Raw genomic sequence first — 27,412 nt, 5'->3', positions numbered from 1 at the left:
TACCTGCAATAACACAGGGTATCAGCATGAAACGCAATATCTGAAGGGCTTTGTGTAACTGGGACTCAAGCCCAAGACTTACTGTCCTGTCACCATACTTTATCTACAAAATAAAGAGAAACATTTTACAGAGGGAGGTCTCGCCTGAGCAATGGGTCAAAATCTTTATTGTATGCATAAATATTATTTTGAAGTTTGAAAGGCTACTGTCTGTTAGCAATACAGACGAAAAAGTCTGTTTGCCCTCATGATACATGGTTATCTCAGTTTCAGGTTTCTCCTCTAGAAAACCTCAAACTGAGAACTTTGATGTTGTCATCTCCACAAAGAAAGGAAGTTTTCTAAAGAACACCTCACCATACAACGAGTTTGGTTTGGTTTTTCCTCTGTTACTTATCTCGCTTGGAGTAGCATAAAAGAAAGATTTACCAGTAACTCCTCAAATTCATGGTTGGATGGGCTTTTAATTCCACAGGTGAAAAAGTCAGTGTTGGTCAGGGTTTCTTTGGCTTCCATGATGCACTGGTATTTTGTATTGTCTTGAACGCCCCACACTGATAACTCTTCTATCATCATCTCCAGGTTGTCTGCTTTTTTCTGAAACATCAAGAGAAACAAAAGCTGAGCTCTGATGAACAGACGTCACATGTTTGAGCATGTGTAGTTCAAGAAAACATTACCTGAATGATGATGCACACATCTTTCCCTGTCCTTGTGGCTGTGAAGCTGGTAAACTCAGGGTCTGGAACGTAGGAGAGTTTTGTGGAGCAGGCTAAGGTTTCATTGGCTAGTTTCACAAACAGAGTGCTGCTAGAAAAACTCCTAGCTGCAGGTGAATCGTAGGTGAGGTACTGCAATGAAATTAAATAAACACAAAAGACAGCACGACATGACTAAAGCAGGACATAAGATTATGACATGGGTTTGTCAGATCTCCAGATCTGATCCTCCAAAAAATGTTCAGAGCTCATGTATGAAAACATCTTGATGTCATTTCAAAGGCACATTGTTTGTGTCTACAGACCCACCTGAGAGCTGATGTTTCTGGGAAGTCTGACATCCTGCATTGCGTGGCTGTGGACGACCCCTTCAACAAAGTTAAGGTGAGACCCCATGAGTGTGATCTTCCTCTTCCCACTGCAGGAGAAGAAGCAGGATTTAGTCAGAGCAGAGGGACAGCAAGGAAAAAAATCATCTGATCCCACACTCCATTCGAACAGTAAGCATAACCCACTTTTTATCAATGCTTAACAGTGTGAATTATTCAGACTGTGTTTAAACATGATTTATTTGATAGAGTCGTGAGAGATGTCCAAAAACATTTCCTCCAAATTTAACAGTTTTCATTTAATAAAGATCTTTTTATGTTTAGATGTTACTGTTGTTTTCAGCTTGATTAAGAAACTCACTAATAGGACTTATTGCTATCTGGAGCTGATCCAGCATGAAAGAGCAAAGCTTGCAGGTCTGGGTGGGAATGAAGGTGCGCTCATTCACATACATGCACTTGCACAGGTGGGGGAAGGAGTTGTAGGAGGTAAAGAAGATGCCAGTTTTATGCTACTAACAATGTTTCACTTGAACTAAGAGTTCTCCACATACTAGAGAACTCTTAGTTCACATTCAGTCCTTCTGAATTCGAAGGACTGAATGATTACTTTAGCATAGATGATATGCTGCAAACTAAAGTGTGTGATGGACTCAAAAGCTAACAAATTACGCCATGTATTCATTCTGCAGATAGCAGAGCAAAAAAAGGTGGCTGACTGAAGCTACAGAGCTGCGGACTCCAACAGGAAGTAGTCTTAGGGTGACAGATACTGCTTTCTCAACCATGAGGTTCAGTAAAACCAGCTGAGGTCAAACCAATGCAAAAACTTCCTTCCTCTTATGATAAATATATCTGTTCTCTTACAGCAGGATGTAGCAGCACCTGATACTGATGTGATGTTTCTTTGGTCAAAACACTTTCTGAGACGTTAACAGATAGAAGTTCTGTATCTTCTGTGTTTTTTAGGAGGTTTCAGCAAAACTAAACATACCTGATCCAGCTGCTGCTGGGAGTAATGTTGGTGCATGATGGTAATGAGCTGTAGGTGATTTTAGCTTTGCCATGGCAACGACCATCTGGGAGGAGAAGACACATACGCTGACCACACCTTTGATATCTGAAGTGGGAATGTGGAACATCAGACTGAAACCAGTGTTGTCCCAAACAGGAGATCTGACCAGAACACAAAGAGAGAAACAGAGTCACTAACATCATCACAACATGCAGAAAACCCCAGGAAAGCTGAGCAGCAAAGTCTTCCTTAAAACGATTAAATGTTAATCTGTATTTTATGAGTTTAATACATCCTTTATTTTATTTGGATTACAAAGTAAACAGTAAATCCAGATTTAAAGACAAGCTCATAGAGGCAGATCATTCCACAAAATAGTGAACATTTACTTTAAAGTCCACAAATGCATAAAGAAGCAAAACACTCAGCTTTAGTTTCAGGTTTACACTCTGACAGTCTCCCTGAGCAACGGTGATGACATGCAAAATGTGTGACATTTTAACTTCAGGTGTTTATTCATCATTTTCAGATTGACGCTTTTCACTGTAGATGAAAAATAATATTTTTGACCAAGGAGCCTAAACCCCCCAAAGCTACACATTATTATCTACATTTGATAGCACATATAAAACATCATGAGGACTTCATTTTAGTGGAAGAACTTCAACAAAAAGAGTTTCCAGTTTCTTTAGGAAAAAGTTGTCCTCATTCATAAAACTAGATGGTCGCTCATAAAAGCTGTTAAACTGTAGAATATGTGAGTTTATAATGTGGCTGATGTTTCCCTGGAAACATTTCTGCTCTTTAACATGTCATTTATATCCAAAGCACAAACTCTCACATGTAAGTAAGTAAAATGTATTTATATAGCACATTTCACAGATAAAAATCTCAAAGTGCTTCATAAAAAAAACCAGAAAAATAAGTTAAATATTATAAAATATTAAAAAAAAATTAATTAAAAGCTTGTTTGTATAAAAATGTCTTCAGCTGCTTTTTAAAGGAGTCAATGGAGTCTAGACAGCATAAAGACAACGGAAAAGAGTTCCACAGCCTTGGTGCTAGTGCCTGAAAAGCCCGACCCCAACGTGTTTTGAATCTCGTATGTGGGACCAACAGTAACCTCTGACCTGATGACCTAAGTGCTCGGGATGAAGCATGAGGTTTCAACAGGTCAGAGATGTACTGGGGAGCCATGCAGAGCTCTAAAAGTTAGGGCTAAAATTTTAAAATGAACCCTTAAATTTATTGGCAACCAATGAAGAGAAGCCAAACCAACAGTAATATGTGACCTTTTGTTTGTGCCAGTTAAAAGACTTGCCGCAGCATTCTGTACAGTCTGAAGGCGATCCAAAGCTGATTTGTTGAGAAAGGTAAAAAGACCGTTACAAAAATCGAAACGAGAAGAGATAAAAGGATGAATAATCATCTCAAGTTCTGCCTTTGACACCAGTAGTCTGAGTTTAGAAATGCTTCTTAAATGATAAAAACAGTTCTGGACCAGTTGTTTAGAGTGTTTCTCAAGAGAGATTGAACTGTCAAATAGAACACCTAAGTTTCCGAGACTCGACTGAAATAAAGGGCCTAAAAAACTGATATGCTGCCTAATTTCTGAGAACGTGATCAGGAGCAATAGTCAAAGTTTCTGTTTTATCTGTATTTAACTGGAGGAAACTGTCATTTAACCATTCTTTGATTTCAGACAGACAATTATTTAAACAAGTGTGTGTGTAAAGTGACTCACTCTTTTGGAGTACAGTCAGTATCTGCCTGGATCCTCACTGCAGTCACATCATCGAGGTTACGACCTGACAGCACTGCGTGGTTTCTACCGTAGAAAGACACCACACTGGGAGTGATGGAGGAGATCTCTGGGATCTGACAGTAAGACACAAAAATGATCAGTTTTAATCCAGTGCCATCTGCTGATGTTAGAAGCTCTGATGAACATGAATAAGGTGTCAGAGGAACAACGAGTTTGAGGACTGAGGTTCAGACTCACAGAGAAGTTCTTCCCAGACTGCACATTTTGGCAAACACTGTCCTGCAGGAGGAAGCAGAGAGAATCAATATGGCAGGTTTAATGTCACTGTCTAAAGAAACTATGTAGAACTGTTGAGAATGGAACTTCTGTCTTATTTACAAGGAAAAAATTTAATCTAAATTTTTGTCAAGCAACTGAATTGGTATTTGTGAGTTGTCATAATCAGTTAACATATTATTGTATATAATATTGCTGCTTTTGTGAAGCCATAGATATCTGAACGTTAGACCAACCCACTCTTAATAATGGTAGACAAATCTCAAAAGTAATGTAAACTTAAAGTGGAAGATTTAATGAAGAAAATCCTGAACTAGGTAAACTAAAGACATGAATTATTACATTGATCTCTGTTTGATCGGCCCAGGAACATCTGTTTATGTTCCATCTACAACCAGCTTTGACGCACTGCTGACACCTGAAGAGAAACAATCACATATTAGTGTTGAAATCATCAAGAAAATGATTATGTCCAAAAATACAACATACAACAAAGAGACTCCTCAGTAGTAATGCATTCTTCTTGGTGATGACACATAATGTTGTGTTATTAGTGATCCATCTTTATAATGTTGATAATTTGATTGGACTTACAAGACAGAACTTGGTGGTCCACTGATGTCAGAGCAGTTGGTCAAACTCAGTTTTTCTGACAGTTGTGTTGAACCAAGTCTAAATTTTACTGTGACATGCAGACCTGTTAAATAAAAAGTAATATGATCAATGCGGCCCTCAGTTACTATTTTTTTTAAATATCTATGTTTAACGAGTTGCTACAGTTTATACTGACAAACAGCTCAGATTTGTCAACTAGTAAAGAATATTCATCTGTCAGAGTCAGCTCTACTGTATTGCACTCGTTGGATAATTTATGAAAAGTCACTGACCATCAGGAGGAAGTGTGGTATCGAGGATGCAGGTGCATTGTGGGAACTGTTGAGGAGGGTTTTTCTGAGTACAAAGCTCAGTGGAAGGTGCAGAGAACTGACAGGTGAAGTTAGATGCTGCCTCCTGGCCCACAGTCAGGTGTGTGTGGATCTTTAATGAAATCTGACCAAGATAGCATATAAGTGAGAAATAAGTGAGAGCTAAAATAGATGAGAGGTAGAAGTGTGTTTGTAAGCTGTACCTGTCCGTTTGTGTCCTTTTCAACTTTGTGGGAAATCATTTTGTGTTGGGACTCATCAGGAATGGACAGCCAGTCTGAATCTGTGCAGTCATCTTCAAATGTGCAGCTAGGAGAAGAAGAAGAAATGATCACCAAGTCCAGAAATGTTTGAAGACGTCAGCTGCACATGTTGTTTCTCTCACCTGCTTTTAGAGCCACACCAACCACAGTATGCATCCTGTGCAGACCAACACTCCTGCACATTTGTGTACGTGCTGCACTTTGACACAGGAACTCGCTTCATCTAGAACAACAAACACTTTAAAATGCAGCACAGGTACATGTGACATTAAGATAATCAGTAAATAATATAAGTACCTGGTTTCTAAATGGCACATACACATATTTACGATCCACTGGATCCAGATGTAATTTGGGAAACACTTTGCGGTCATCACTGGTCCTGTAGAGCACCGTGGGACAGGCAGCGTGATAGTTCCTGTCCACAGACAGCTGGCAATAAGAATTTGTGAAAATAAGAATTTATTTAATTTTACTTTGTGCTGAAACATATTCGAATTGCAGTTATATAATAGACATAGGCATAATGTGTAGACTCTTGGCTTTCATTTGAAGATATCCAGATTCAAACTGGATGAAGAGTTTAAGAGTTTCAGCTCCTTAACATGTGCCATCCTCTTTTTGAAGGGACCAAAAGTAATTGGACAAATGACTAAAAGACTTTTTCATGGGCAGACGTGGGCAATTCTTTTATCATCTGATGATCAATTAAGGAGATAAAAAGCCTGGAGTTAATTTGAGGAGTGGTGCTTGTATTTGGAAGATCTAGCTGCGAATGTATGGAACGCCAGGACTGCCATAATGAATTAATTAAATACATCATTAAATAATTAATTAAATGTGGCAATAATTAATTAAAATTGGAAATAATTAAATAAATATTTACGACACATTTAATTATTGACACATTTAATTAATTAATAACACATTTAAATAATTATTGACAGTTTTAATTAATTATTTAATGATTTATTTATTTAATTCATTATGGCACTTTTGTCCCCTTCATGTCTCAACTTGAAATCATTTTATCTGTCAGCCTCACCTATCAAACTAAGTGGGCGGGGTTAACGCTGCCACTGCAGCTTCTCTAGCATTTGATTGGTTGCCGTGCAAAGTAAGTCAAGACAGGTCAATCCCAGATAATCGATTGCTTGTGTGGACTTGGGGCAGCCCAGAATGCATTTCAAATAGCAGGCAGCAATGGTGGTGGTGTAAAGTTTTAAAATACCCCGTTTTTCTGTCACCAACTACACTTTTAATAGTGTTTGAGCCGTGAATGTAGTGGCGTGATCTTCACATGTCTGGTCAGGTTGTCAACATAGAACATGTTTGCAAAAGAGCTCAGATGTTTTCAGAGATGTCACTAGCTCTGCTAACAGTCAGCTGACAGAGTGTACGGAGCTCACAGCCCCGATGTTCCAGCTTAACTGTTTTTTTTTTTTGGGGTGTACTTAACAGGTTTGTTTACATATTCCACTTTCCGTGTTCCACATGTTGCATTCGCAGATTCTAATTTTCACCAAACGATCGTCTCTTTCCGCCTGGTCTTGTGTCTCTGTGCTTCTGTAACATAAAGAACAAGCTGACATTTTTCTCACGACACCAGCGATCAGCTCAACAGGCCCTCAGTTTACCTGCATGCATCCTCCTCCTCACCTGTCAGCTGTTTAACACCTGCTGCTAATTCAAGAAACACGCCCAAGTTACCTGGTGATAGTCACAGTTTAACTGGGCAGCCGGTGTTCGATATAACGCAATGTCGGCGCATTTTTCTGCACAAGATAAGTAAATATAGTTTTTTTTTCCCGAGTGCAGAGCTGCTGGAGCTTGTTTCCCTACAGAGCACTTTATAGGCGAACCAGCTTTATCAGCGGCTGATGTCCAATCACCGGCACACAGCTTTGAAACCTCACCTGAGTTTTAGCTCTCAGTGGTTATACACTGGACTTAATTCACTCAGGTTCTGTCTGTCGGGTCACGTTTACTCCGCTGTTTTATTTACAACTGAGCAAATCGGTTTGGCTGAGGTTAAAGTTACGTTTCAGAACTGCATAGTTTTACTGAAGTTTAATGGTTCACTGGCACATGTGTTAGACTGAACCATTCGCTTTTCTTTATCTGGTGTGTTTTGGATTTAACAGTGAATTTTGAGATTAAACTGACTTTTAAAATGTTTTATACAAAGAGGAAAGAGAAGGCGCATTTCCATCGAGAGGAGCAGAGTTTGCAACACCATGTTCATCATGAAGACTGCAACCTGGACAGAAATATTATATCATCTGTTTTTTAATAGTTATTCAACTGTATTCCAAGCACCAGCTATCTGTTAGAATTTTTAGTTTACTTAACTGAAAATAAATGAGGTTAACATATAATTTGTGTGATTTTTTTTGTTGTTGTTATTTTTGTTTCGGTCATGTTATGTTTAACTGTCAAAGGCTTGTTACAAACTATGAAACACATCGTGCAGACTTCTGGATGTTAGAAGAAAACTATTACTGCTCATGAATGAGACTAAAGGCAGGAAGGTGTCCTTTAAAACTAAACATGTTAATAGGACCTCCCTATTTATATCATAGTTAGCGCGTGTATTTCAGTAATACCCTACTTATTTCAGTGTAGTGGTGAACAGTCACACAGCTCCGTGGGCGTTATCTGTGATACTCCTTAACTATAATTTATCCAAGTTAACTTCAGTTAACCATTCAGACAGTTCTTTTGCAATGACAAGCATAAACACTCATGTCGCCGGTAGGTTTCCGCTGTGCCAGCTATTACAGCTGCTTATGCAGAAACCATGGTAACCACGGACTCTGAGCGGCTGGATCGACGCAAGTCAGACAACAATTTTACATATATGATCTTAAAACAGGACACAGCCACTATACGTCGTGGCCTCATATCACATGTGTGCCTAGACTGAGTCTATGTTTGACGTTTGTTTTATATATAATCTTCGCTCTCAAACATTTAAACAGCAGCGAGTCTCAAGCTGAGGGAATACAAACTCAAATTGTCTGAACAGGTTTCATCGTTTCTTGCGTGTATTAATTTGGTGATTTATTAAATGTATAAATGTTATTCTAATCTGCTGCTGAGTCTCTTACACTGATGAAAATGCAGAAAACACAGATCACGAACACGAACACCTGTTCAACCAATCACTTTCATTCCACTTTGATCTATGACAAACTGAAGCGTTCATCTCTGTTACAGTGTTGCGTTAGACTGCTATATTTGTGTGTTCTTTATGTTGTAGATTTTCACGTCTCTGGAATAGTTGGCAGTAATAATTCTGATTTTCTGTAAAATCATATAGATATGACCCGTGAATTATTCGTAGATGACCGTTAGATTAGTTTGATGCTGCTGACACTTTCATGTGAGCCTGCTGGGAAACTGTGTGTTAACTTATAGAGCTGAAGACATCTGGATATGCTGACCTCGCTCCGTGGTGTACAGGGCCATTTACCCTCATGATTAATATTCACAATTAAAATATTAGCCGAACATCATGAAGTCTGTATGTGTTTCATAGTGTCGAACAACCTTTGTACAGTTAAACCTAGCAGTTACTCCATGACGGAAACACCAACGTTATTTCTTTTATGCGTTTATAAGCAGGTCACGCTGATTATTGAACAAAAACCCAAAGATCAGATGTTAAACGGATTTATTTGCTCTCTCTCCACCTTAAACATGTTTTTAATGTTAGTTATAATTCAAAATTGGCGACTGGAACAGGTATGACACATACAAACATCAGGAAATAAAAACCCGATAAATATAACCTCAGTAAATGAAGTCCGTGTCAGCGGGGTTATTACAGCTGTGTACCGGGGCCTGCGCTTTGTCGGTGGTAATAAAAGCTCGATTAAAAGCCCAAGCTTTGCGTGAGACTGGGCTGGGCAGACATCTCCGAAATCATCGAAGCACTTTTGCTAAGAGGCTGTATCTTGACAAACAGACCAGACATCTGAAGATTAAACCACTACATTCTCGGCCAAAAAATATTAAAACGGTATTTAGTGTCACACAAACAGGGTTTTTCAAAGGTCAGGGGTCCGTTCTTCGTACCTCGCTAAGTAAGTTAGCCGGATTTGATTGTTGACGATTTCGCGTGATCTTGGATCGTTCGGTTCTTCGAAGCTCATCCGGGACTTGCTGTCATAGCAACAGATCCGTAAGCGTAAACCTGCTCGGGAGCAGGCTTACTTTATGTAAACAGGATTAGATCGCGGCCACTCAGCTATGTCCGCTGCATTTATACGAAAGCAACAGCGATATTTCTCCACTGTTTTACCATAAATAAATATTATCAATGTAACTAAAGATAATGCAGCATTTGATTCTTTTATTGATTTCATACAGATACATACAGGTCATTTCCGAAAAAAAGGGAAATGTACTATTAATCATTCTATGTCATGTAGTAGGTTATTTCAGATGTAATTCATAGTTTAGAGTAGTAATAGTAAATTACTACGTGCGATCAAGATGAGAGACCACGGCTATAAAAGCGAAGGTGGATTTGGGAAGTCTGTGGCAGCCATGTCCTGTCCGTTTGTACGCGAGCAACCCATTGCGGAAGGTGCAAGATTGATAAGGAGAGTTTTCAGAATTCAGCGTATATTGCAGGATAGACAGGATCCTTTAGCTCAGCGCGACAGTGTGCTCATAGAGAGATATCGATTTTCCCGTGAGGGTATTATTTACTTTCTTTTTCTCTCTCTCTCTCTCTCTCTAGATATATAGATATATATATATATCTCCCAACTTACTGTGCATGCTTCAGTCACCCCTTGCATGGGAACAGGTAGAAGTGATGGAGTGTTATGTAAAACTACACAAAAAACCCCACAATGTCAATAAATGTCACAGTACAAAAAGCATTTTAATTAAGGCAACAACCAAATATTTTACATTGTACAAATAGCACCAGTTATGAAGGTGCTGCTACTGCACCCCGGCTGCTGGTCTATGGAAGAGCTGCCCCAGGATGCCCTCAACAATGGGTCTGGTGGCATTCAACCCTAGGGCCAGCTCCTCTGCCGGGTGTGACGAGGATGCAGGACCACCACCTGTCTTTATTTGCTCTGCCCTTTTCTTGGTTGCTGTTATAAACAAACAAACAGATTATTTCAGGGTCTCTTTTCAGGAGACTAAAAGCAATATAAGTGATAAATATTACTATTCTGTAGAATATTCTTATATTTCACTTTTACTTGTTCCCATGTTCTAGTGGGTCCTGTTGTGGCTCTAATGTGAAAGAGGATATAATGTAATATAATATAATATGATATAATATGATATAATGTAATATAATATAATAAACTAGAAAAAGTTTGCATTTCCTGCGAAAATGCTGTGTGGATGCCTTTATGCTGAAGTTGCCTGCTGAAAAAGCTGAAAAAGTTGAAAACTTGCAAAAAGTTATATGGCGGAGAAGAAACTGAAAATTCTGCTGAAAACAGGTGAAGAAGCAGAAAATTTTTGCTGAAAAGTGATGAAAAGCCAAAAATTCTACTGAGAGGGGTAAAGATAGAGAAATTTTTGCTGAAAAGTGGTGGAAAAAAAACCTTGCCCTGAGCAGGATTCAAACCTGGCCCACCTGGTCTCAAAGCAGCCACTCAGCTCACTGAGCCAAACTCATTCTGACAAAGAGTAGATGGAGAGACTGACAATTTTGCTGAAATGAGCAGAAGCTGCTGAGAATTGTGCTGATAAGAGGTGAAAAGGCTGAAAATTTTGCAGAAGAGGTGAATAAGCAGAATTTGGGCTGAAAAGAGGTGCAAATTCTGCTGAAAAGAGTTCAATCAGCAGAATTTCTGCAGAATTCTGCTGAAAAGATGTTTTTTGCTGAAAATAGCTGAAAAAGCTGGGATTTGTGCTGAAAACTGGTGAAAAAACTGAAAATTTTGCTGAAAAGGGGTGAAAAAGCTGAAATTGAGTTAAAAAAGTTTAACTGTTAACTGAAAGAAATGTTGCCATAAGTGGGATTTGAACCCGGGCCTCCCAGTCTGAGAACGGATGCTCATCTCACTGAGCTAAAACACAGCTCAGCCCGGCAAGGAAAATCAGTGAGGCCACTGATAATATGGCAGAAATGGGCAAAAAATATTGCAAAAAAAATTCAGTATCTCAAAAAGTATAGAAGTTATGAGCACCAAAAGTCATAGCGCACATTAGCAGAAAGAGCAGAATTTTTTAAATTTTGAACTGAGAAAATCGGCTGAAAACTGAGGGAGTAGTTAAGCGCCAAAAAACGTACGGAAGCAACTAGAATAAAGTAGAATAAAGAACTAGAAAAATTTGCATTTCCTGCGAAAATGCTGTGTGGATGCCTTAACGCTGAAGCTGTCTGCTGAAAAGCTGAAAAAGCTGAAAAGTTGCAAAAAGTTGCATGGTGGTGAAAAAAAAAAAGTCACCCTGAGCAGGATTTGAACCTGGCCCTCCTGGGCTCAAGGCAACAACTCATCTCACTGAGCTAAACTCATTCTCTCAAGAAGAGGAGGAGAGACCGACAATTCTGCTAAAATGAGCAGAAGCTGCTGAGAATTGTGCTGAGAAGAGGTGAAAAGGCTGAAAATTTTGCAGAAAAGAGGTAAATCAGCAGAATTTCTGCAGAAAAGAGGCAAAGGAGCAGAAACTTGTGCTGAAAAGAGATGAATCAGCAGAGTTTCTGCTGAAAAGAGTTTTTTTTTCTGAAAACAGCCCAAAAAAATGGAATTTGTGCTGAAAAGGGGTGAAAAAAATGAAAATTTTGCTGAAAAGGGGTGAAGAAGCTAAACTATACCAACTCAAAGTATTTGTGCCAAAACATAGTGTTTCTGCCATATTGTGGTATTTGTGCCACAAAAGTTACTACATTACAACATGAATACGGATTAAAGATGAAAGAAACTGGCAACAAATTCCTCCACTACAAACCAGTCTGATACCACTTCTTTGGAGTGTTCACGTTTCCTAAGGCACTACCCAAAAGGCGCCACAAGAGGGCACTCCAACACAAGAGATGAGGTGAATGAGCAGAATTTCTGCTGAAAAGAGGCAGAAGGTTCTGTATGTAGAAAAAGAAACACTGTTGAACCATGTGTGAAATAAATGAAAAATGAAATGAAAGAACAACCTGGTTCTGCTCAAATTCACCAATCAGAGGTACTGCCTCAGTCTGCTTCATCAGGCTGTGTACTTGTTTCTGCCATGGAGCGTTAACAAGAATCTGAGGTCCATATTAGAAAAGCTGCTAAAATCATAAAACTTTGCAGAATTGTAATAAATTAGCAATGTAAATTACAGGTCTGTGATAGTGTATAAATTTGTAGTGAAAAAAAAAAAACGTGGACCAAGGTGGGATTGAACCCACGACCTTTGAGCTGCAGAGCCGTGTCATTACTGATTGCGCCACCTGGAAAGGGGGCGGTAGTCTGAAAGACAGATACTTGGGCAGTCAGAAAATAGATCGCGGTGAGAGGCGAAAAACGCCGTTTTTTGGAGTTACAAAACGTCGTGTAACTCAAAAACTAGGAGGGCTAGAAGCATAATTCTTGTACTGGGTGAATCAGCGGACTTTGGTGTATTTTGACTGCGATTTTCATTGCTCTTTCTACCTCCGTCGCGGAGATATGACGAGAGAAGAAACGGCTTCATTTCCAGAGTTTGAAGACTGAGAGAAGGACCGATTTCCACCCCTCAAACAAACGTAATTCATTGCTCAACGGTAAGATAATTGTAAAAACTGCTTCCACTGTGAGTGTCAGCAGTGTCTGAAGATATATTGGCACAAGCCTCATGTCCTAACTTTGCTTTGTTAAAGAGATATGGCGATTTGAAAATGCCTCCCGTTACAGAATTTCAGCTCTGAATTTCAAAACCTCCCATAGACTTTGAATGGGGAGTATTGAGACCTTGTGTCACCTCGAGGCAAATTGCGAAAAAACGGTAAATCTCACAATAAAGATAGTGACATTTTCTGAAAGCCAGCAAAAATACCTACGTTTTGATGTATAATTTGTGGGGGTTGAGTGGAAATTGAGCGAGTAGCAAGAAGTTGTTTAGACATGAAGAGAAAATTCAGAACGGACCAGCACTCACTCTGACTTAATTGCATAGCAACCATAGCAACGCATGTATTTTCTGAAAAATCACAAAGCTGCAACTGAAAACTTAAAGAGAGATAAGATTAAAACGGTAGAAGATCTGAAAAAGCTGAATCAGACAGGAATAGCCCAATAATTTGAGAACATTTTAAAGTTTGAATGGAGTTTCTAGGTGAAAGTATGACAAAGTAGTTAAGTTTCAAAAACAAACAAGTTTTAGCAGAATTTCAGAAGATTTCCATTCATTTCAATGGGACAAATTAAAGGAAAAAAGTGTAATATTTTAAAAAGTATAACAGTAATAAACACCAAAAGTCATAGCCATCATTAGCAGAAAGAGCAGAACAGTTTAGAGTTTGAACGGAGAAAATCGGCTGAAAACTGAGGGAGTAGATCCACGGCGAAAAACGTACGGAAGCAACTAGAATAATAAAGAACTAGAAAAATTTGCATTTCCTGCGAAAATGCTGTGTGGATGCCTTAATGCTGAAGCTGTCTGCTCAAAAACTGAAAAAGATGAAAAGTTGCAAAAAGTTGTATGGTGGTGAAAAAAAAAATGTTGCCTTGAGCAGGATTTGAACCTGGCCCTCTTAGTCTCAAGGCGGTAACTCATCTCACTGTGCCAAAGTCACTCTCAATTACGCAAACTCATTTTCACAAAGAAGAGGTGGAGAGACTGACAATTTTGCTGAAATGAGCAGAAGCTGCTGAGAATTGTGCTGGTAAGAGGAGAAAAGGCTGAAAATTTTGCAGAAAAGAGGTGAATCAGCAGAATTTCTGTTTAAAAGAGTTTTTCCTGAAAACAGCTGAGATTTGTGCTAATAAGAGGTGAAAAGGCTGAAAATTTTGCAGAAAAGGTGAACAAGCAGAACATTGCGCTGAAAAGAGGTGAATAAGCAGAATTTCTGCTGAAAAGAGGCAGAACAACCTGGTTCTGCTCAAATTCACCAATCAGAGGTACTGCTTCTGTCTGCTTCATCAGGCTGTTTACTTGTATGTATTTCTGCCATGTGGTGTTGACAAGAATCTGAGGTCCATATTAGAAAAGCTGCTAAAATCATAAAACTTTGCAGAATTGTAATAAATTAGCAATATAAATTACAGGTCTGTGATAGTGTATAAATTTGTAGTGAAAAAAAAAAACGTGGACCAAGGTGGGATTGAACCCACGACCTTTGAGCTGCAGAGCCGTGTCATTACTGATTGCGCCACCTGGAAAGGGGGCGGCGGTCTGAAAGACAGATACTTGGGCAGTCAGAAATAGATCGCGGTGAGAGGCGAAAAAACGCCGCTTTTTGAGTTACAAAGCGTCGTGTAACTCAAAAACTAGGAGGGCTAGCAGCATAATTCTTGTACTGGGTGAATCAGCGGACTTTGGTGTATTTTGACTGCGATTTTCATAGCTCGTTCTACCTCCGTCGCGGAGATATGACGAGAGAAGAAACGGCTTCATTTCCAGAGTTTGAAGACTGAGAGAAGGACAGATTTCCACCCTCAAACAAACGTAATTCATTGCTCAACGATAAGATAATTGTAAAACTGCTTGCACTGTGAGTGTCAGCAGTGTCTGAAGATATATTGGCACAAGCCTCATGTCCTAACTTTGCTTTGTTAAAGAGATATGGCGATTTTAAAATGCCTCCCGTTACAGAATTTCAGCTCTGAATTTCAAAACCTCCCCATAGACTTTGAATGGGGAGTATTGAGACCTTGTGTCACTCCGAGGCAAATTGCAAAAAAAACGGTAAATCTCACAATAAAGATAGTGACATTGTCTGAAAGCCAGCAAAAATACCTACGTTTTGATGTATAATTTGTGGGGGTTGAGTGGAAATTGAGTCAGTAGCAAGAAGTTGTTTAGACATGAAGAGAAAATTCAGAACGGACCAGCACTCACTCTGACTTAATTGCATAGCAACCATAGCAACGCATGTATTTTCTGAAAAATCACAATTTTGCAACTGAAAACTTAAAGAGGTATAAAATTAAAACGGTAGAAGATCTGAAAAAGCTGAATCATTCAGGAATAGCCCAGTAGTCTGAGAACATTTTAAAGTTTGAATGGAGTTTCTAGGTGAAAGTATGACAAAGTAGTTAAGTTTCAAAAACAAGCAAGTTTTAGCAGAATTGTGGAAGTTTCCCATTCATTTCAATGGGACAAATTAAAGGAAAAAAGTGTAATATTTTAAAAAGTATAACAGTAATAAACACCAAAAGTCATAGCCGGCATTAGCAGAAAGAGCAGAACAGTTTAGAGTTTGAACGGAGAAAATCGGCTGAAAACTGAGGGAGTAGATAAGTGCCAAAAAGTGTACGGAAGCAACTAGGGGAATAATAATAAAGAAGAAAGAGAAACAGGAAAACAATAGTGTGGAAGCCCTTTAGGGCATCCACACAATAAAGAGAAACAGGAACTCAATAGTGTGGAAGCCCTTTAGGGCATCCACACAATAAAGAGAAACAGGAACTCAATAGTGTGGAAGCCCTTTTAGGGCATCCACACAATTACTTACGAGTTTAATTTGTCAGCAACTTTCTGCCAGCCCTCTCTCCTTGCTTTTGCAGCCTTTGCAGTGTTCCCTTGCGTTTTAATTAAACTCTGAAACTCCTGATATCCCTCAATCAAGAGTTCTTGCTCTGCTGCCGTAAAATACTGAGCGCGCTCCTTCGACATCTTCGCCGACCAATCACAGAGTTGCCGATCAATGTTTCTACTATCGATGCGTAGCCCCTTTTAAGCCACCCAGTAGGGCTGCACGATTAATCGTTAAAAAATCGCGATCTCGATTCATACTTATGTGCGATCTCATTTCCAAATGACAACGATTTAAAAAAAAAAAAAAAAAAAAAAAAAAGACGACGACGATTGTACCGCATTTTGATCCAGGACATAATCTGCATGAAAACAAGCGCTCCCTCTTCCTGCTCAACAAATGACAAGGGCGGAGTCTTATACCACGTGATACAGAAGCTGTGGCGTGATGCTCAAATTGGCAGGGAAAAAACAACAGAGAACACGTCAGGGATGACGAGAAAGTGACAGGAGAAAATTCGTCCTGGTCAACCACCCAAACATCAATAACGGGAACTTTATACAGCGCTTCCCTATACACGTCGAACTCCCGCAGGCACAAAGAAATTACGGAGGCTATTACTCATCACCTGACCAAAGATATATCAACACTGTGCAAAACGAGGGATTTAGGAAAATGATCAACACCCTAAACAAACGCTACACAGTGCCGTCCCGCAACTATTTTTCTATTGTTGCACTACCTGCTCTATACACGCAGTGTCGAGCAACGGTGGAGACGGAATTTCAAGCAGTACAACATTTTGCGGCAACCACAAAATGTGAGGCATTTATTGTTTTTATGTTTATTTATTGTTTTTATGTTCAGTTTCAACTGTTACGAAGTTGATGTGCAGTTAATAAGTGCAATAAATATTTATATTGGAAAAGAAAATCGTGAGAGAATCGTGATCTCAATTCTAAGCAAAAAAATCGTGATTCTCATTTTATGCAAAATCGTGCAGCCCTACCACCCAGTGATCTCAGATTACTTCATCCAGCTATACTAATCGTCAACAACAGGTGTGTTCGGAGAACCGGATTAGCGAGCTCAAAGTTAGCGCGATGATTTGATCTTGGATGTGTCATTTGATCTTGGATGTAGTAAGCCAGGTACAAAGAACGGGTCCGTTCTTCGTACCTTGCTAAGTAAGTTAGCTGGATTTGATTGTTGACGATTTCGCGTGATCTTGGATCATTCGGTTCTCCGAAGCTCATCCGGGACTTGCTGTCATAGCAACAGATCCGTAAGCGTAAACCTGCTTGGGAGCAGGCTTACTTTATGTAAACAGGATTAGATCGCGGCCACTCAGGTATGTCGGCTTCATTTATACGAAAGCAACAGCGATATTTCTCCACTGTTTTTCCTAAATAAATATTATCAATGTAACTAAAGATAATGCAGTATTTGATTCTTTTATTGATTTCATACAGATACATACAGGTCATTTCCGAAAAAAAGGGAAATGTACTATTAATCATTCTATTTCATGTATTTGATTATTTCAGATGTAATTCATATTTTAGAGTAGTAATAGTAAAACACTTCGTGTAATCAAGATGAGAGACCACGGCTATAAAAGCGAAGGTGGATTTGGGAAGTCTGTCGCAGCCATGTCCTGTCCGTTTGTACGCGAGCAAGGAAGGTGCAAGATTGATAAGGAGAGTTTTCAGAATTCAGCGTATATTGCGGGATAGACAGGATCCTTTAGCTCAGCGCGACAGTGTGCTCATAGAGAGATATCGATTTTCCTGTGAGGGTATTATTTACTTAACACACACTCTCTCTCTCTCTCTCTCTCTCTCTCTATATATATATATATATAGATATATATATATCTCCCAACTTACTGTGCATGCTTCAGTCACCCCTTGCATGGGAACAGGTAAAAGTGATGGAGTGTTATGTAAAACGACACACAAAAAACCCCACAATGTCAATAAATGTCACAGTACAAAAAGCCGGGGTGTGACGAGGGGGTGCAGGACCACCACCTGTCTTTATTTGCTCTGCCCTTTTCTTGGTTGCTGTTATAAACAAACAAACAGATTATTTCAGGGTCTCTTTTCAAGAGACTAAAAGCAATATAAGTGATAAATATTACCATTCTGTAGAATATTCTTATATTTCACTTTTACTTGTTCCCATGTTCTAGTGGGTCTTGTTGTGGCTCTAATGTGAAAGAGGATATAATGTAATATAATATAATAAATTACTTACGAGTTTAATTTGTCAGCAACTTTCTGCCAGCCCTCTCTCCTTGCTTTTGCAGCCTTTGCAGTGTTCCCTTGCGTTTTAATTAAACTCTGAAACTCCTGATATCCCTCAATCAAGAGTTCTTGCTCTGCTGCCGTAAAAATACTGAGCGCTCCCTTCGACATCTTCGCCGACCAATCACAGGGTTGCCGATCAATGTTTCTACTATCGATGCGTAGCCCCTTTTAAGCCACCCAGTGATCTCAGATTACTTCATCCAGCTATACTAATCGTCAACAACAGGTGTGTTCGGAGAACCGGATTAGCGAGCTCAAAGTTGGCGCGATGATTTGATCTTGGATGTGTCATTTGATCTTGGATGTAGTAAGCGAGGTACGAAGAACGGACCCCAGTTCTGTTAGTTTCCACATGCCGGTTGTTGTGGGCTAAAAACAATGGCCACCAGGCCAAAGCAATGGTTTTGACTCGATCAGCGTTAACCCCGCCCCCTGGGTTTGATGGGTGAGGTTGACAGATAAAATTATTTCATGGTGAGACCTGAAGGAGTCAACTGTGCCAAAATGAATTAATTAAATACACCATTAAATAATTATTTAAATGTGTCAATAATTAATTAATTAAATGTGTCAACAAAAAATTAATTAATTATTTCCCATTTTAATTAATTATTTCCAATTTTAATTAATTAATGCCACATTTATTTAATTAATTATTTAATGGTGTATTTAATTAATTCATTATGGCAGTCCTGGCGTTCCATACGAACAGACAACATGCAGTCAAAAGAGCTCTCCATGCAGGTTAAACGAGCCATCTTTAAGCTGCGAAAACATCTGTAAAAGATGACGGAGGGCGTGTGATGGCGTGCATGGCTGCCAATGAAATTGGGACACTAGTGTTTATTTATGATGTGACACAGGACAGAAGCAGCTGAATTAACTCTGTGGTGTTCAGAGACTTACTGTCTGCTCAAATCCAGCTAATGCAGTCAAAGTAGTTGGGGCGTGTTTCATAATACAGATTATTGAAGCAAAGAAGTGGAATATTCTTGAGTGGCCAAGTCAGTCCCCTGATCTTGTTCCAACTGAGCGTTTCACTTGTTGAAGACTAAACTTCAGACAAAAGGCACAGAAATAAAACAACAACCTTAGTTAAGGCCTGGTTCAGCATTAAAGAAGGATTTTAAAGGAAACCCAGAGTCTGGTGATGTCAGTGAGTTCAAGACTTCAGGCTGTCATTGCCAGCAAAGAGGTTTCAACCAAGTATTAAACATAGACATTTTATTTTCAGTTATTTAGTTTGTCCAGTTACTTTTGGGCCCCTGAAATGAAGGGATTGTGTTAAAAATGCTTTAATTCCTGACAATTTTATGCAACCTTTATGTTCAACTGAGTGAATTAAAGCTGAAAGTCTGCACTTCAATTGCATCCGAGTGGTTTCATTTACCAAAAGACCCATAATTCAGTAAAAGAACCAAAAAAATAGAAAAATATATCTTCTTCTTCTTGTTAGGATAAAAATTGTCTTTCTGACTATTTGTGTCATAGGAGGGCCGAGGCCTTCACTCATATTAATAGAAAAGTGATCCAGGTATTGTAAAAATCAGTCACCCTGTTATAAAAAGTAGCATTTGCCATATTTGTGTTGGACAACCTCATTTTGACAAATACTGATCATGGACAGGCCTCAACGTCTCTATGTGATTACCAACAGAAGAGACAGTGAATCCCACCATAGTAACATATAGGTAGCCAACACTAGCAATGCATCAGTCTGATATTTGCATCAGAGATTCTTCCAGTCATGGTTCAAAAAGCGAGATCAGGTGTGGGTCAAGCTAATCAGTCCTGTGATGTTCAGTGTTTAATGTGTCAACTGTTAGCAGCTGTGTACCTGTTGCTAATTAGTGAGAACTATAATAGCACTGAGGAAGACAACGGGAAGAGAGCAGTCTGGAGGTATTTAAAATCTGCAACATCAACAGTATTCTTATTTGTATGTTTTCAATAGTTTCTGATTTCATTTCAAACTTCTTGTTCACTCTCTTACTCTTGTTATATTCAGTGAAATACATGTTGGGAAGCTTTTAGTGCTTTCAGGGTCCCAGCTCTCATCTCTCCACTCCACAAACAACACCTGCATATGAGCATTTAAACTCACAGTGTGACTGATAAAAATAGAGACAAATAAATAAGTTGAGTTAAAAATAAGGTAAAGTAAATGAAAATATATAAAAAGTTTTATCTTGGGCCAATGGTTCTTTATGATTTTAGTAATAGATGCTAATTCAACAAATATATTTTGGTGACAGAACTATTTTTCATGTTTGTTTCATGTGAGGATACCAGTGCATTTCAGGATGATGAAATGGCATTTAGACGTACTGATGTAATGGTACTTTAGATGTTTTGTTTCATACAGACCTTAATGAGCTGCCCGTCTCCTGTCCCAATGAAGAAAACCATCCAGCCTCTCTGCCTCACTGCCAGCACAGAGGTCATGTAGCTGTGCCTGAAGAGGACTGCCTTTGGTTTCAGGATCTTTGGCTGAGAAACAAACACACTGATCATCAGATCTGATATTTTAGATATCTTTAGATTAGAACTCAAAATGGTTAAAATAGAAATAAGCTGTCATCACTCCAAACCTAATGAAGTGCTTTAAATTTATGAACCGAAACAGCACATCCATTATTATTTTTTTTTTACACCTTGAATAATCACATACTCAACCTGAACATGATTAAAATATGAAATAATGCTCAATAAACTGAATTGACTCTGATGCAATTTTCTAAAATATAATTAAAAAATGTGCTATTTCAAGTGAGTGATGCTGATTTGTGCCTTGTGTTTTGTTCACAGCATTTCATGAAGTATTTGGATAATTATTATACTGATAATGAAAGTCACATGAGAGCACAGTGACCATAACTGACATCTGTCACCACAGCAGCAAGTCTGCAAGTTATAACTTGCAGACTGAGAGGTCAGTTTATTAGTATACTAATAAACTGACCTCTCACTAGGCGCATGATAGTGTGGGGACAGTGGGACTGAGAATTTAGAGCCCCACTGGTACGAGGGACCGTTGTAATGCTGGGATGGAAAGTTTCTTTGTCACGTCCGGTGTGGCAGACGTGTGGAGTAGTAGGGAGGACCCAAGATGCGGCAGCTCTGGTGCAGGTGAGTTTATTTAACAGAAGGAAATACAACCAGCGGTGGCGAGGGTGAACTAGAAACTAAGAAAACCTAAACTGGAAAAACTAACAGAAACTAACCGGAAACAGATATGCAGGGAGGCACAGGGAAATCCATAGGAAGACGGCGAGACTGAGGGAAACAACACAGACGAAGCAGCAACTACAAAGACAGAAGACGCGACTTAAATACACACAGAGAAACACAGGGAGATTACACACAGGTGGTGGACACAGCTGGGAGTAATTAACAAGATGAGACAAGAGGTAAAACCGAACACATACACCTGAGACGCAGACCTTCACAATAAAACGGGAAACAAGAGATCACTACACAAAGACGCAGACCCGACACAGAGACACATGGAACTAAACCCACACAAAACATGAGAACATAAAACCTGCGAACAAAAACCCAAAACCAGAATCACAGTAATATAATATATCACAAATAATCAAAACCCCAGACAACCCCAACACACTCAAACATGCAAAATAAACCAAAACATAAGGAACTCAAAATACTGGGTCCAACGGACCCAGAACCATGACATTCTTTTTGTTTGCATTTTTAAAAATAGTTTCCAAGTAATCACTGTTATGGTTAGAACGGCGTGAATAAATTGGTTGAGTGACTCAACTATAATTTCAAAAAGGTAACAGCTCTCTCATACTCAAAGGAGTTTGCAAAGAAAAGCGTCTGGACTTCTTTAAGTTGCTTGAAGACGTTTCACCTCTCATCTGAGAAGCTTCTTCAGTTCTAAGGTCAAATGGCCGAGAGTCCCAGATTTAAACCCAGTGGGCGTATCCCCCCAATGAGGGACAAAGGACCCCCTGATGATCCTCTAATCACATGCGCCAAGGTGTGAAAGCGGGTGTGGGACCTAATCAGCCAGGGTTTCGGGTGAGCCCATTGTGAAACCTGGCCCCACCTTCTCATGTGAATTCCTGAGGTCAGATGGCCCAGGATGTGAGTGGGCGTTAAGGGGTCTGGGGAGGGAACTCAAAACTGGATTATAGATGGCAGACAGTTGGTGTCGTAAACCACCGCCTCTGTTCAAAGATGGTCGCTCACAGTGGACATAGATGGCCTCTTTCACTCCTCTTTCAAACCATCTGTCCTCTCTGTCCAATATGTGAACATTGACATCCTCAAAAGAGTGACCTTTATCCTTAAGATGCAGATGGACTGCTGAGTCTTGTCCTGTGGAGGTGGCTCTTCTATGTTGTGCCATGCGCTTGTGAAGTGGCTGTTTGGTCTCTCAATGTAGAGGTCCGGGCATTCCTCGCTGCACTGTACAGCATACACCACGTTGTTCAGTCTGTGTTTTGGAGTTTTGTCTTTCGGTGAACCAGTTTGTGTCTGAGTGTGTTGCTGGGTCTGAAGTACACTGGGATGTTGTGCTTGGAGAAAACTCTCCTGAGTTTCTCTGATACACCGGCTACATAGGGGATGACAATGTTGTTGTGTCTGTCTTTCTTATCCTCCCTCGCTGGTGTCTGATCTTCTTTTCTGTGCCTCTTTGCTGACTTTATGAACGCCCAGTTAGGATAACCGCATGTTTTCAGTGCTTCCTTTACATGTGTGTGTTCCTTCTTTTTCCCTTCAGGCTTGGAGGAACATGTTCTGCCCGGTGGTGTAGGGTCCTAATTACTCCAAGTTTGTGTTCCAGAGGGTGATGGGAGTCAAAGAGGAGGTACTGGTCCGTGTGTGTGGGCTTCCGTAAACTTCAATGTTGAGGTTGCCATTCTCTTCAATGTGCACACAGCGCAGTCCAGGAAAGGCAAACAGTTGTCCTTAGTGTCTTCCCTGGTGAACTTGATGTTTTTATCCACAGCATTAATGTGCGCAGTGAAGGATTCCACTTCTTGTGTCTTGATTTTGACCCAGGTGTCGTCTACATATCTGTACCAGTGGCTGGGTGCTCCTCCTTTGAAAGAGCCAAGAGCCTTTCTTTCCACTTCCTCCATGTAAAGGTTGGCTACAATAGGTGACACAGGGGAGCCCATGGCACAGCCATGTTTTTGTCTGTAGAAGCCTTCGTTGTATTTGAAGTATGTTGTGGTAAGGCAGAGGTCTAACAGTGTGCAAATCTGATCGGGTGTGAAGTTGGTCCTGTCTTCCAAGGAGCTGTCTTCTTGTAGTCGTTTTCTGACAGTCTCCACTGCTTCCGTGGTGGGTATGCAAGTGAAGAGAGAGACTACATCAAAGGACACCATGGTTTCATCTGGATCCAGGGTAAGTTTCTGGACCTTGTCGGTGAAGTCGGTGGAGTTCTTGATGTGGTGTGGGGTGTTCCCCACGAGAGGTGCAAGGATGGTAGCAAGGTGTTTCGCAATGTTATAAGTGGCTGAGTTTATGCTACTGACTATGGGTCTGAGTGGGACCCCTTCCTTGTGGATCTTAGGAAGTCCATAAATGCAGGGTATGGCATCCCCTGGATAAAGGCGGTGATATTTGAGGCGGTCAATGGAAGACAGGACCAACTTCACACCCGATCAGTATGCTGTACAGTGCAGCGAGGAATGCCCAGACCTCTACATTGGAGAGACCAAACAGCCACTTCACAAGCGCATGGCACAACATAGAAGAGCCACCTCCACAGGACAAGACTCAGCAGTCCATCTGCATCTTAAGGATAAAGGTCACTCTTTTGAGGATGCCAATGTTCACATATTGGACAGAGAGGACAGATGGTTTGAAAGAGGAGTGAAAGAGGCCATCTATGTCCACTGTGAGCGACCATCTTTGAACAGAGGCGGTGGTTTACGACACCAACTGTCTGCCATCTATAATCCAGCTTTGAGTTCCCTCCCCAGACGCCTTAACGCCCACTCACATCCTGGGCCATCTGACCTCAGGAATTCACATGACAAGGTGGGGCCAGGTTTCACAATGGGCTCACCCGAAACCCTGGCTGATTAGGTCCCACACCCGCTTTCACACCTTGGCGCATGTGATTAGAGGATCACCAGGGGGTCCTTTGTCCCTCATTGGGGGGGATACTCCCACTGGGTTTAAATCTGGGACTCTCGGCCATTTGACCTTAGAACTGAAGAAGCTTCTCGGATGAGAGGTGAAACATCTTCAAGCAACTTAAAGAAGTCCAGACGCTTTTCTTTGCAAACTCCTTTGACTACGATGACCTGGATGACTGAGAACCTTCACAGACATAAGCTCTCTCATACCATCTTCACTCCTTACAAATTAAAGAAAATATTTAGTTGTTGTTTAGTAATGTTTAGTCCATCTTGTAATGGGATTTGCCTTCATATCACAGCAACAAAGCAACATCAGTGTATCAAAGAAGAGAAAAAAAATAAGGAGAAGAGAGAGCAAACTGATCAGCAGCCACTATGATGGCAAAATATTGTAACATAAGCGGAGCTTGGATAGAAGCAAATAGAAATTCTTCCAAGTAATTATTTGCACTGTCAGCAGTTTCAGCTGAAGGACTGACTTTAAGCAGCATTTGGCTTCACTGCACATTGGACCAGCTGTGAGAAAGCCTGTGTACTTCAGCAATTGTGTTTTTTTAATATTAAAAAAACACAATTGCATTTTTTTAAGTTTGTAAGTTGGCTTTTATATCATTATGAATGTGTTAATTTAGTTTTTGTTAAAATGTTCAAATAAAAATAAGAATATTCATCCCAGAAGAAATGATGTCATCACAGCTGCTTCAAAACAGCAAGAACAGAAACTATGCTAAATTAACTATATTACAAAATATATAAAAGAATAGCTCAAATTATAAGTATTTCAGTAAACTATCCAAAACTGAATACAGATATGGTTAAAATTAAGGCCCCTTTCTTACTATATTGACTTTATTTTCTCTGCTGAGGACAATAATAAAACACTGTCAGCAAGTTCACCATCGTAGGCTTCCTGTGTAAACACTCTCAAATGTTTTCATGTATCAAACCACACAGTATATCCGACTGACCATGATCAGAGCATGTTGTGTTTGATGACTTAAAACATTTTATTAAATCTCATTTAATAAAATGTATTTAACATGGTGCTGTTAGGCCATCTAAACCAAAGAACTTTAATGTTAGTGTTAGTTTTCCACTGTTCTTTCCACTGAAAATGAATTGGCAAAAAGGTTGGAGATTTTATCAATGATATCAGGAACAAGAGAGCTTGTCAGTGGGAATTTACAAGGGAATAAACCCATCATAAATGTGATCATAGTTTATTTTTTCAGATTTCTTAAGTTTTAAGTATCTCATTTTTTAACCATTATACTGTAGGACAGAAAAACTAGTGCTAAGGTAAATTTTTATGCTTTTTTGTTAAAAAGAAATAAAAGTCAAAAGATTTAAGAGAGATTAAGATCAGAAAAGGGTCCCACAGCTGCCGCATATGTTTAGGCTCCAGAGAGCAGTGCTACGCCCCTGCTAACAGCTTCACATTTAAGTCTTAGGGACTCCAGCTTTGCTTTGACGAGGTCAAACATTATTCAGTGAAACCCAGTTTGTTCATCACATGCACCAGCAGACATACCAGCACTTTAAATAATTCTGAATCAGTTTTTTTGTATCTTCAATAAAACTTTGGAAATAATATGATTTTTTATTGAAATTAACTGAGTGTCTTTTACATGTCTTCTGTTTGGTCTCCATGAGATTGTGTTTATATGTAGTACATTGTTATTATTTATTATAATTATTGGCTTACGTTCTTTTTATTTATAAAAATACAAATATCCATTCATTTATTATATATATTTATTATACATTTTACGGGTGTTTCTACAGCAAATTCTTCTGTTTGAACCCAACATTAAATTTTCATGTGAAGTAGCAGACTGAGTCTGAATCGATTGCTGTTTCTAGTTTTGTGACCACACTGTGTAATAAAGTAATCTGCCTCGCTGTGAACATTTTGCTTTCATGAATGTCCACATGAAACTGTGGAGGCACAGGTGGAGACTACATTCAGCAACCATTCAGAACATGTTTAGAAGTTATACAGCGACCCACCGTCACTTCTAATGGCACAGAGGTGTAGAAGTCTGGATCTCTGTCCGTGTCCTTGCTGTAATCAGGGCTGATGTCAAACACCATCAGCTCGGTGGTGTCTACGCCATCCACACTGAACACGCCGCTCCAAAGCACTGGCTGCTGCCCCGGGATGACCGAGGAGGCCACGAGTCTGCTGCTTTCACCGTCAGAGACACTGAGAGTCGCGCCCCGCAGAGACTTGAGTGTATCAGTTTTGCTGTTTTTGCCTTCGAGCCAAAGGAGACGGACTCCGTTTGTCTGAGCTGAGAGCACGTTGGAGAACAGATAGATGGTTGAACTGATCTGAAACCCGTCAACAAACTCCACATCACCTTTACTTTTGATCCCAGGTGTGCCTGAAGCTCCATCAGTTAGAGCAAATATACCTCCACCCTGTTTGTCATCTGTATCCTGAAGGTTGATAGTCTGATGATTAATACCGCACTTGTTTTCAGACTGGCTTTCGTTTTGTTGGATCGCGGTGAGAATGTAAGTGCCAGTCTGAGTTTTCTTCACATCCACCAGAAAGCTGACAGACCTACTGCTGCTCTTCAAAGGTCCCACCGGGATGTGTTCTCTGTACAGAAGCTTGGAGATGTTCTTTAGGTCCAGAACCTCGCAGTGACCGCAGTCATCGTCAGTCACACCGCAGCTGATCAGAGAGTCATTCTTTGTGAAAGGCAACAACACGTTGATGCTGAAAGTTGCGTTCCTCCCAACTGTATCAGAAACCCGGTAAAACTGCACATCATCCTGCTGGTTTCCGGTCTTTAAGATTCCTCTCTGAGTCAGACTGTGGATCAGAGTCAGATCGTGGCTCAGCTGGTACAGCCTCTCCTCTGTGGCGATGTAAACCGTGTTGGAGGTCATGGCGAATTGGCGGATGTTTCCATCAAAGGTAAAGCCTCCATCCTCTTCCAGGCACAGACTTCGTTCTCCCCAGAGAACAGAAAGCAGAGCGAGTAGCAGGATCATCTTGTAGCAGCAGTGATACTTGTGTTTGGGACACCGTCAT

At 40.0% G+C, this 27,412-nt stretch overlaps 1 protein-coding gene across 1 annotated transcript; it reads right to left on the bottom strand.

The window, feature by feature from the left end:
• Nucleotides 1-701: 701 nt before the first annotated feature.
• LOC116313702 (plexin-C1-like) lies at nt 702-20,864 on the bottom strand. Its single transcript, XM_039600648.1, has 12 exons — nt 20,609-20,864; nt 5,591-5,725; nt 5,416-5,516; nt 5,234-5,339; nt 4,992-5,154; nt 4,699-4,801; nt 4,447-4,522; nt 4,066-4,107; nt 3,808-3,941; nt 2,160-2,224; nt 1,029-1,137; nt 702-851 (listed from the first exon to the last, which is right to left on the bottom strand). The coding sequence occupies exons 1-12, from the start codon at nt 20,753-20,755 to the stop codon at nt 794-796; spliced, it is 1,239 nt and encodes a 412-aa protein (XP_039456582.1). The 5' UTR covers nt 20,756-20,864; the 3' UTR covers nt 702-793.
• Between the last annotated feature and the right edge of the window lie 6,548 nt (nt 20,865-27,412).

Source organism: Oreochromis aureus, linkage group 17 (genome assembly GCF_013358895.1).
Source record: "Oreochromis aureus strain Israel breed Guangdong linkage group 17, ZZ_aureus, whole genome shotgun sequence".
Taxonomy (NCBI): Eukaryota; Metazoa; Chordata; class Actinopteri; order Cichliformes; family Cichlidae; genus Oreochromis; species Oreochromis aureus.
This window is presented reverse-complemented; position numbering and strand designations above follow the sequence as displayed.